The sequence below is a fragment of the Colias croceus genome, chromosome 5 (assembly GCF_905220415.1).
Source record: "Colias croceus chromosome 5, ilColCroc2.1".
NCBI lineage: Eukaryota > Metazoa > Arthropoda > Insecta > Lepidoptera > Pieridae > Colias > Colias croceus.
Window position 1 is genome coordinate 6,908,201 of NC_059541.1, and position 12,670 is coordinate 6,920,870.

The window sequence follows — 12,670 nt, forward strand, 5'->3', positions numbered from 1 at the left end:
AATTTAGTGTATTTATGGCTTAAAATTGTTTATGTCATATTTCTCGTCCAAAATTTTTGTTCAATTCCTATTATAACGTCATTAAAAACTTATTTTATGAAGTGAAAATTGTTTGTATTGCCTTCTCCATTGCCAGCGAACACGAAAGTTTTGGCTATTGGTCCTGAACTTGTTATTTTCCTAGTAACTTGATGAAGATGATTGGAAAATTAAAATTTTATTGAATAAATAAAGCTAAAATTGCAACAAGAATTTAGAGTAGGGAAATAGTGTAAGAAATATTATATTATTATAAGGAAAGAGTATAACGTCGGTGCTGCCGCGCTGCCGCTCATGCGTATCTTCATAAGTAAGTATTATGTACTGGCCCCGTGGTTTCTACGATCCTATTAGTCTTATTGATAAATAGCCTTTCTCGATAATTGGACAACAGTGAAATAATTTTTCAAACCGCACCCGTGGTTCCTGAGATTAACGCGTTCAAGCAAACAAACAAACTCTTCAGAACGAGTCTGTATTACGTGAAGTTGACATTTTATATTTTTTTTTAATTTACATTATTATAACTGTTAAAAGTGGGCAATATTAATTTTATTAATTCAAAATTACTAAAGAGCTAATCCAACCACGTCGTTGCGCTAATAATTATGCGTTTTTTCGATTTAACAATAGTTACCTGCTTCCAAAAAATTTCAGATAGATCAAGTAGATAGCAAAAAAATACTGCCACGCCATGGTTTCGAGAAAAACACAAAAAGTGGATAAACCCAGTAGAGACTCTTCAACCTCCAATGCAATGGACCGGCCTCGAAGTGCTTTTAACCTTTTAACATAATATTTTGGTCACGCTAACGATCAATATTGATGGGCCAAAACCCATAATTTATAACTTTTATCATGTTAAACCTGTTTGTTTAAATATTTCATAGTATGAACGAATCTGATAAGTTTCCTTTTCTGTCCGCATAGTGTCTCTTTTGTAAATATACTATGCCTACCTATCGTTCCCACACATTTACTAAAAACCTAGTAGGATTAATTAATTATTATGGTCTAAGATCCGAATATAAGTCGAAATTCAACGGCGTGATAATAGAATGAGACCAATTTTATAATAAATTTAGTGTATTAAAAAATGTATTAAAAATGGGTTGACTGGGAAAAACCTGGACAGGACATTTTTAATGAATAAAAAAAAAATATTTTTTTATTAATTGCAGTAGAATCAATATAATAAACAAAAAATTATAATAGACTTAAAGTATGAAACCTACAGAATGTGCAGTCATAGTCGTTTTCTAATATTTACCGGGACAAACGGCTAGGTTGGCAAGTATAAACAGTTATGTCGGTACCAGTTACTTTCACTTGATAGGTAGATGAAAAAAAAAATGTCAGCGCTGTTTTATTACAAAATTGTTTTATTATCTCTAAACTGCAATTAATAAAAAATGAAAATAAAAGATTATTTAATAATTAATATAAAATATCCTGCCCAGGATTTTCCCAGTCAACCTATTTTTTAATACATTTTTTAATACACTAAATTTATTATAAAATTGGTCTCATTCATTCATCACGCCGTTGCATTTCGACTTATATTCGGGTCTTAGACCATATAGTTTTGACTCAATTCCGACTACAGTTTTCAAAGCTTTCGACCTCATTCAAATTAAAATAAATTGTTTTATTTCTTGAAGTGGAAGTTGTTTGAATTTAATCGTCCATTTCCAGCCAAAACGAAAGTTTTTGCTATTGGTCCTGAACATTTTCCTGTAGTAACTCGATGAAGACGACTGAAAATAGAGAGAGAAATACATATATATAAAAATTCAAATTCAAATTAAATTCAAATTAATTTATTTGCCAATATATAAATCAACATTATTGTAAAATAAGCATTGTTTTGATATCATTATTATGTTTAAAGATGTAGGCATTAATTTTTGGTGATTCCAATACATACCTATAGAGTTTTTAGAGCGCGTTTTGAAAGCGCTTCTAAAAGGTTGAAATGGAAAATATAAAAAATATGTGAGCAAGAGTCTGATATTAATCTATTAAGATGCAGTGACAATAATATTGATATAATTCGTTCAAGTACCTAATATTTCGAAGATAAAACAATATAATTATGACTATGAGATTTGCTTATTAAATCTAATAGGTTATATCTAATAGGTTTGCTTATTATACTAAGGAGTTCTTTTTGTCATTACTGACACGCTTTCCCAATTTTTCAGTGGAAGATGGTGCTCTTGGCTTTTGGGATGTTATGTAAGTCAATATACCTACATACCTCTGCTCACGTCACTTAAAATTTTTAATAAACATTTAAATTGTTTGCCAGAGAAAGGTTTAATTGTGTATCTTCGTAATAAGTATTAGATACGCAAAGGTGACTTATTTATGAACGTACAGCTCAAACTACTGGACCGATAAGGTAGAAATTTGGCATGCAGCTGATTGCCACAAAGATTTAGGCATCTTTTAAGTATTTAGATAAATTCTACCCCCAAGGATATAGCATAGGGGGGGGGGAGATTGTACCATTTATTTTGACCCCGAAATTACAAGTAGTACTCAATTTTTTTCAGCGCTGATACATTATAATACCTTTTTAAAATACTTTTTTAAATATATTTTCAGGAAGAGGTAATAATAGATTATAGCGACTGTGAAGTATATTTTATTGGAAATGGATATGACAATGAAAACAATATTGTGGTCACCAATAAATAGAAACTGTACTTATTTATGATTATTAAAGTGAAAATTTTAATTTAGGTTACGACAAATCAATGTAATTTTGCCCTAAGAAATGTAACAACAGTTTTATTTAAATTGATATTTTCTTTTTATTTCTAGATTTCCAACTTTGTACAATAAAATCTATAAATATATTACTTAATTGAAATATTGAAATAAAATTATTTTAATGGATTTATACCTTTTTAATATTCTGCTTAGATCAATTCTGAGTTTCCTTGTACCGCCGTGGTTAGATAATATATCCATGTTTGGATATATTCAAAGTAAAGTTCTAATTATTTCCCTATTATTTAAAACAGGATAAAATGACAGTCAATTTGATGCCCCTAAATATAGTTATTTACCATAAATATTATCTGAAAACCACAACAATTGAGAGATAAGCATTATAATAATATGTAGAGGCTTCTCTTTTTCAATATGAAGTTTAAGTTATTTAATTGGAATTGATAATAATAGCAGGATAACCGTTTTCAGAAAATAAATTAAGTTTCAGTACAAAATAGAAAGCAAATAAAAATTTAATGTGCAATTTTTAAAACTATTTTATATGTAACATCTAAGTACGTAACAATAAATATAAAAGCATATTATGTGAAATAAAAATATTTTCTGTATCCTTTCTAACCAATTTCCAACCGTAAGGAATGAAAGATAATTTTGATTCTACATAATATTATAATAAAAACAAATAATATACAGTATGAAAAACATTTATTTCATAAAAACACTTCCTTTTTTTTCATAGGTAGGTACTTAGAAAATTGAAATAAAAAATAATTTTAGGCAGTAGGGTATCTCATGCTAACATTAAATGTAGGTATTTAAAGCTAAACGACATTATTTTCCATATTAAGTGTAGTTAATTATAATTTATTGTATTTATGGCTTAAAATTGTTAATGTCATATTTCTCGTCCAAAATTATTGTTCGATTCCTATTATAACGTCATTAAAAACTTATTTTATAAAGTGAAAATTGTTTGTATTGCCTTCTCCATTTCCAGCGAACACAAAAGTTTTGGCGATTGGTCCTGAACTTGTTATTTTCCTGTAGTAACTTGATGAAGACGACTGGAAAATAAAAATTTCATTGAGTAAATAAAGCTAAAATTGCAACAAGAATTTAGAGTAGGGAAATAGTGTAAGAGATATAATATTATATAGGGAAAGAGTATAACGGCGGTGCTGCCGCTGCCGCTCATCCGTATCTCCGTAAGTACTTATTATGTATACTGGCCCCGCGGTTTCTACGATCCTATTAGTCTTATTGATAAATAGCCTTTCTCGATAGTTGGACTATCTAACAGTGAAATAATTTTTCAAACCCACCCAATTTTTTGCACCCGTGGTTCCTGAGATTAGCGCGTACAAGCAAATAAACAAACTCTTCAGAACGATTCTGTATTAGGTACGTGAAGTTGACATTTTATAATTTTTTTTAATTTACATTATTATAACTGTTAAAAGTGAACAATATTAATTTTATTAGTTCAAAATTACTAAAGAGCTAGGTAATCCAACCACGTCGTTGCGCTAATCATTATGCATTTTTGGATTTACCAATAGTTACCTGCCTCCAAAAAATTTCAAATAGATCAAGTAGACAGCATAAAAATACTGCCACGCCATGGTTTCGAGAAAAATACAAAAAGTGGATAAACCCAGTAGAGATTTTATTAACTCTTCAATCTCCAATGCAATGGACCGGCCTCGAAGCGCTATTAACCTTTTAACATAATGGTCTAAGATCCGAACATAAGGCGAAATTCAACGGCGTGATAATAGAATGAGACCAATTTTATAATAAATTTAGTCTATTAAAAAATGTATTAAAATGGGTTGACTGGGAAAATCCTGGACAGGACATTTTTAATGAATTAAAAAAAAAAACATTTTTTTTAATTAATTGCAGTATCAAGATAATAAAAAAAAATATAATAGACAAGTATGAAACCTACAGTATGTGCAGTCATAGTCGTTTTCTAATATTTACCAGGACAAACGGCTAAGTTGGCAGGTATAAACAGGTATGTCGGTACCAGTTACTTTCACTTGATAGGATGATGAAAAAAAATTATGTCAGCACTGTTTTATTACAAAATTGTTTTATTATCTCGAAACTGCAATTAATAAAAAATTAAAATAAATGTTTTTTTTTAATTCATTAAAAATGTCCTGTCCAGGATTTTCCCAGTCAACCCATTTTTAATACATTTTTAGACTAAATTAATTATAAAATTGGTCTCATTCTATTATCACGCCGTTGAATTTCGCCTTATGTTCGGTTCTTAGACCATAATATTATGGTCACGCTAACGATCAATATTGATGACCAAAACCCATACCTAATTCAAAGTTTTATCATGTTAAAGAAATACAATTTTGTTTAAATATTTCATAGTACGAACAAGTCTGATAAGTTTCTTTTTCCGTCCGCATAGTGTATCTTTTATAAAATAATATACTTCCTACCTATCGTTCCTACACATTTACTAAAAACATAGTAGGATTAATTAATTATTACATAATTTTTTTTAATTTAAATAATGCTTGTATAATTTTGTAACTCTTACTTGTTGACTGCTACTGGATTCTTCATATGTAAAATATGTATTGCGTTTTTCTCTTAGAATCTGGAAATGAGAAATAAAAATAAGATGTTATAAAATGTTCTATTTGTGAAGTTAAAGTTAAACTGAAGCCAATGTGTGCTAGATGGCTCACCTAGATAGATAAAAATGGGCGTTAAAGCATATATTAATATAACATGTTGTTTAGGTACATCCTTTTTTTTATGTCTCTCACGTTTAAATATAGGTCATTGATTCTATTGCTTTCATAAAGGTTTATTTATGGGGGCAAATGCCATTCACAAAATCGTTCACAAACTTAATACGCTATCTCAATTCGCGTACCTATGATTGTAAGTATTTATATTATTTAATTATTCTTTTTTAAGGGCTATCAGTAATTATTTTTGACTTTGATAGGAAATTCTTTTGCAGCGGTGAGGAACTTTCAGCTTTCGCTGTATCAACAGGTAATACTGCAGTAATACTTCTTTAAGGTTAAATCGGAGACAAAAATTATTTTAAAAATTATTCGACGATTTTAGAGTATTCCATTACTTTATCAACATTAAATGCTAAAAATAACATGCATACTTAATTACCCACAATTCAAAAGTTAAGGATACAGGAAAATATGTTATAGTGATTATGGGTATATACCCGTTATAAGGAAAATACGAACTCAAACGATTACAAATTATTAAATTATGCGATATAGGTAGCGATTTAAATGACTTAATATTGTATGCAATGGTTTAACCATACTTTCACCAAAGAGTAGCTTATGTTATGTTAGTAACTAGGTAAGTATGTTTAAAAAGTATAAGTGGGTAAAATGGGTAACGTACAACGTGGTACAACATAATAATAGGTATAAGTTTAACCTATAAGTTAAAAAAAATGTTTGGTCAAAACAACTTACCTCTGAATTTTGTATTCCGCTTTTGTGTTCAATTTTCCTGACAAAAAACAAACAACATTTTAAAGTTTTAAATTTTTATGTAAGATATTAATAGTTAAAAATAAACTATAAAAGTGTAAGAAAAACTTACTCAGGAAAAGGTCTGGCCTCTGCCAGAGACGCTATTAGGACACACAGATAAACTACCATCATTGTTGTGTTCATGATTTTTATACTTCTTATATTATTATAACTGAGAAAATGTTCTCGTCTTCACAAATGAAGCGATGAGGACAAACTGATTCTACATAATACAACGTATGAACACAAACATAGTAAACAAATACCTACGTAGGTTAAGTTAATTGTCTTAAAAAGATAATATTATAATCATACAAAGCTTACAAACTTGTTTCTTACGTTAGTGTAGCTATTTTTGTTAAAAACTATTAATCAATCCCTTAGGAGCTAAAATTAGACTATCCTGCATCATTAAATAGGAGTAAGTACCATTTCTTTAAAAAATATAAACAGACTTGAAATTTGTATACTTTAAGTTCAAAGAAGGTATCTTTTGTTCGCCTCTTAGTTTTTACTACGACATTCTACATGCGTTTTTGACCTTCCACGTTTTTTTTAATTAATAGTTTCACCCGCATTGCTCCGCTCTTGTTGGTCCTAATGTGATGATATAAGAATTTTTCAAATCGGACCAAATTCAAATTCAAAGTTTCTGAGATTAGCGCGTTCAAACAAAGAAACAAACAAACTTTTCAGCTTTATAATATTAGTATAGATTATAATCTATGATATTGCGTGTGATATATCACAATCTAAAATAACAGTCCTCTAAAATTTAAGTACCTATAGGTACATTTCTTATAGTAAATTTTTCAATTTTCAATATAATATGAACTAGCGGTTCGCCACGGCTTCGCCCGTGGTACATATTATTTCGCAGTAAAAGGTAGCCCATGTTCTTTCTCAGGGTCTAAAGATTGTCTCTGCCAAATTTCATCGAAATTGGTCCAGTAGTTTACGTGTGAAAACCATACATACATACATACCTAATTACAAAACTTTCCTCTTTATAATATTAGTATACCTACTTAGATAAAGCAATAAGAAAAAAATGACTTTATGTTTCGGCTTTGTTTTTCTGACGAACTGTAGTTTTTTAGTAAGGTACCCATGATATAAAAGAGCAGCTCGAGGATTCTCGATTTTTTGTTATTGGAGATATTTAATTAATTTTAGGAAATTTTAGCACGTTGCAGTTGTTTCCACAATTACTAATTGAGCGTTACTTTAAAATAACTTATTTTGATTATTATCTAAAATAGAGGTAATTTTATTTTTTCCTTCGGACTCGTGTGGGACTATGTCTACCTATGTGCCCTACATACAAATTAATTGCAGTCATTGAAACGCCAATATTTTGATTCATTACTAGAAGTACAGGAAGAAAATAAAATGTTCCGATATTTATATTTAAATCTTATTTTTTATTTTAAAATCAATAAATCAGGCTCTTATAATATAAATTATTTATAATAACAAAATGCGTTTTTAAAGATTATCAGTACATTAAAGATATAACACTTCAAGAGTAGAAAATTTGACTAAGATTTCTTTCTTAAAATTAAAAAAAAACGTACTTAATTTATATTAAATACAAATAGCACAAGTAGCGCTAAATTACAAACTAAAAAACGCTCTATATCATCATGGAGCGTGCGTGATATATCTATAGTTTTGAATCAATTCCGACGACAGTTTTCAAAGCTTTCGACCTCATTCAAATTTAGATAAATTATTTTATTTCTTGAAGTGGAAGTTGTTTGAATTGAATCGTCCATTTCCAGCCAACACGAAAGTTTTTGCTATTGGTCCTGAACTTGATATTTTCCTGTAGTAACTCGATGAAGACGACTGAAAATAGAGAGAGAATACATCAATAAATTCATAAAATACTGTAAAAAACATTGTTTTGATATCATTATTATATTTAAATATGAAGGTATTTATTTTATATGACTCAAATAACTACATATAGAGTTCTTAGAGCGCGTTTTGAAAGCGCTTCTTAAAGATTGAAATGGAAAAAATAAAAACGACGTGTGGCACTCGGGGCCTGCCTCGGTAAAGCTATTACATGCTATGCCTTCCACAACCACCGTTTTTCGTTACGGAATTTCTCGATTCGGTCCCCGCGCTCAAGGCCCGCGATAGAAGCTATGCAATAGCTTAAAAATATGTGAGTAGGTAATAGTCCGATAGTAATCTATTAAGATGCAGTGACAATAATATTAATATCATTCGTTCAAGTATTACATATTTAAATTTTAGTGTATAGTGTCGAAAATATAACAAAATATGATTATTGATTAAGATATTTGCTAGTGAACTTACTTGATGACTGCTACTAGATTCTTCAAAAGTAAAGTAGGAGCCTCGCTTTATTCTAGGAAGCTGAAATGGAATAAATTTTTCTGATTAAATAAATGAAAGAAATTAATATTATTAAATAATTTCCATTATTGATAATGTGCAGCTCTATGTTACTAGGAATTTTACAACAAGCACATACCTACAAATTTAATTTTTTTAAACTCAATCATTTTTCCAAGACAAATTTGAAATTTGGAATGCATGATTATTATAAGTATCTATAAACAAGATTACAAAAATGCTATAAAATATACCATTTGGCTTTTAAGCAAAAATAAGATGATTTGCTCAATAACACAACCGGTTTGAAGGTTGAACAAGGAAATATATGTAAACGGACAAAGATGCGACTTGGAATTCCAAATGTTGGAGTGAACATTACCCGCTGCACTTGAGTAACCCCAGAGTATCTCGTTAATCCACTTTTCGATTTCTTTTGAACAGGAAAATACGTTTATACGTTTACCTATATGTTTTGGCACCTATGTATATTTTATAATACTTTAAGCCGTTACATTTTCGATATACATGTGCGCATACTACTTTTATAAAAGATCGTGAACTACATTTTCATTTACCCGTCAGTTACTACTGAAATCCTGGAACGTGCTTTGGAAATACATCTTATATCTTACATCTTACATCATAGGTTGACTATATAAAATGCTAATTATTCTCACATTAAGAGGTAAGCTTACTCGTAACGGAGCGATTTTTTTGACTCAGAATACGAGGTTCCAGTTTTTATCGTCAGTAAATCATTATTGAATGACATGTTTTGGTAGCCCCCCGCTCAGACATTGCAAAGCTTTTTAGCTTTTTCATTTCAATATATTATTATGCTTTGTAAACGAGTTCTATAAAATTCAATAATTTATTACTATTTTAAACGTAAAGGTTAGAGGAAAATATGAAACAAAAATACTCAAAACATCTGACATACATGTATATAGCTACTTAAATTTAGTTTATCTAATAAATAGTCTATTTTTAAAATCACAACAGCGCCTCTACAATTTGTTTATTAATTAATATTGTGTCGCATGTCGGTTTGTTCCCGCTTAGATATACCTAAGTGATAATTTGTTTTGGTTCGTTGTTTCTTAAATGATATGGACTATGCATATAAGTATTTTTAGAACAAGCTAATGTGAATACCTAGTAACCTACGAATCTGTTATCCTACTGGTTTAATGCTGTAAGTCCTACATGCATTCTCATGAAAATAATATTAAACAAGGAGAAATGTAAAAGCTTTCGAGCCGTTTATTTAAACGTATACAAGCGAGCATTCTTATTCTAAAATTGATTATTATTTAAGAAACGTACCTGTTGATTTTGCACTTGGTCATTTTGGTCCGATTTGTGGTGAGATTGTTGACTTGTTCTAAAAATTACAAAAAACGTTATTAAATGCAACGAGTACAGAGTTGATCGAAATTTGTTTATGTTTGAAATAATAACAAAGAAGTCACAGTTAATTTACTTATATTATAATAACTTACTCAAGGGATGGTCTGGCTTCTACGACTGATGCTATTACGATAAACGCACAAACAATTGCAATTTTCGTATTCATGATTCTTATAATTCTTATTATTTTCAATGTTAAAGCTTTTTCTCGTCTTCACGGGTAGAGCGACGAGGATAAACTGATTTTTATATTCATATTACACACGAACATATACGTAAACATATATAACTGTCTTAAGATTTATAATATATGTATGATACATACGTATGTTTATGACATACAATTTTGCTTACGTATTGGGTTTTTATTGGTTTATGAATTATAAGTATACCGAACTAGTTTAATAATATTATATACCCATATGGCCTAGTGGGATATTTGAATCCGTTCTTTATTTTTCACCAATTTAATGTACTTATTTTATAAAATATGTAGGCAGTGTACATAGGTATAATATGTTTTAAAGTACTTTGATATTATTCAAAAAAATTTATGGTTCTTATTACATAGGCGATTTTCTTAAAATTAGCTGTGTAGCAATACTTTGCATAGATATATATATATATATATATATATATATATAGATATCTCCATGGGCACTATGTTGATCAAACGTGCCATATAGTTAGTAATTATTTGATCCGTTTTCACTTGTTGATCCGGTTGGTATTTGTGGATCCATTGCCACACCACCGTCCGTATGTGGATCCGAATGGAGCCACAAGTGTAACCATCAGTAATAATAATAATTACGTGCTTTTTATACAAATCCACCTTTTTTGCGTTTTAGCTCTTGTTGATCCGATTCAAATGAGCCAATCAGAGCCCACCGAGCTCAGCCATTGGTCGCTTGCGGCCTTAGCCATTTGAAGGTTTAAAGACATTTATTCCCGTTTTAGAAACGTATGTTGCCGTTCGCCTTCCATAATTTGTTCGGATCTTCGGGAGGGCAAGATAGCTAGCTCGTCTATTAGGATAGTGGCGATTTGATGTTGAGATTATAATATTTGTATTTATGTATTATAAAAGTATAATTGTTTTAAATTCATTACTTTAGTGTCGTCGTAGATTTTATTTGTAGAAGTTAAAAAAGGATAGATAGTTAAAGATAGTTTTAATGATTTTATTTTGTAAAATTTGGAGTGGCGTTAATTAATTTTTGTAAGCACTCCGCCAGACTTCTATTAAATACATTAGGTGCGGCTTTACTAACGTTTTGTAGATGGTGTGGCGTAATTTATGAGGTATGCAAGAAGTAATATTACGCAGAGTTCTAAGAAGTGCTGATAATTTATTTTTTAGGTGGTCGATGTGATAATTCCATTTCAGAGAGCTGCCGATTCGCAAATCTAGGTTATTTCTCGTGGGTTTTATGTTCTAATACAACACCCTTAATTTTAAATGGAGCGTGTGGTGGAATAATTTTGTTATGAGCTTTGAATTTAGATATATTTATTTTTAGGAGATTGCATTGAAACCATTTATTTAATTCATTTTGTGCTTGCGCTATCATGTCATGTATAGAGGGAACAAAATAAAACAGACAAGTGTCATCCGCATAAAGTGTTAGGTGACCATTTAGCTTTAAATCTTGTAAATTATTAATATAAATTAAAAAAAGCAATGGGCCTAGAATCTAACCTTGTGGTATGCCACATGTAATTGGTAAGGGAATGCTATCGTGGTTATCTATTTTAACTATTTGTGAAATATTTATCGATTTTTTAAATATTATTTCAGCATATCCTAGTGCTTTACCATTAATGTTAATGGATGTTAATTTCTTTATTAAAAGTTCGTGAGAAACGGTATCGAAGGCCTTTTGTAGGTCAATAAACACTCCCAAAACTATATTGTTTGCGTCAATGTTCTGTTTTATTTTAATAGTTAGGTCCATAGTCGCTGACAGAGTGTTACTTTTTGGCTTAAATCCGTATTGATGCACTGAAATAAAATTAAATGAGTCTAAATATTTTTCTAATCTCGTGTGTAAAATCTTCTCCAATACTGGCAAAACCGAAATTGGCCTATAGTTACCAGGTTCAAATTTTGAGCCACTCCTATAGAAGGAGTTACCTTCGCTATTTTTAACGAGTCCGGAAAACGTCTTAGAATTATGGCTTGGTTAAAACAGTCGCTTAAGGTATGATTAAAATTTTCTTTGATGCATTTAATTGCTTTTGTAGTAATACCATCAAGACTTGTACTACAGTTTGAAGTAAGTTTTTAAGCTTATTTATAATTATATATTTTTACTGCCTTCGGTAGGTCTGAACGTATTAGTGAGGTAATTTTTAAAATTTCGTAGTTGTCTTTAGATTTCCTCTCCTCTGAGTTATAAGATGTCAATTCTGGGAAACCAGCAAAAATTACATTTTTTTTGCGGCTCTTTCTGTCCCGTAGTTCCTTGATTAAGTTTTAATTTATATGAAGTTGATTTTTAGACGTAAAACCCGATGGGTTGGCTCATGGCTGACTGATTTATTGATTGAAGATTTAA

At 29.9% G+C, this 12,670-nt stretch overlaps 1 protein-coding gene across 1 annotated transcript; it reads right to left on the reverse strand.

The window, feature by feature from the left end:
* Positions 1–7,729: 7,729 nt before the first annotated feature.
* On the reverse strand, positions 7,730–10,368 carry LOC123692074. The gene is made up of 4 exons (XM_045636717.1): positions 10,202–10,368; positions 10,026–10,083; positions 8,658–8,717; positions 7,730–8,177 (listed from the first exon to the last, which is right to left on the reverse strand). Exons 1-4 carry the CDS (start codon positions 10,273–10,275, stop codon positions 8,064–8,066), a joined length of 306 nt encoding a protein of 101 aa, XP_045492673.1. The 5' UTR covers positions 10,276–10,368; the 3' UTR covers positions 7,730–8,063.
* Positions 10,369–12,670: the final 2,302 nt, after the last annotated feature.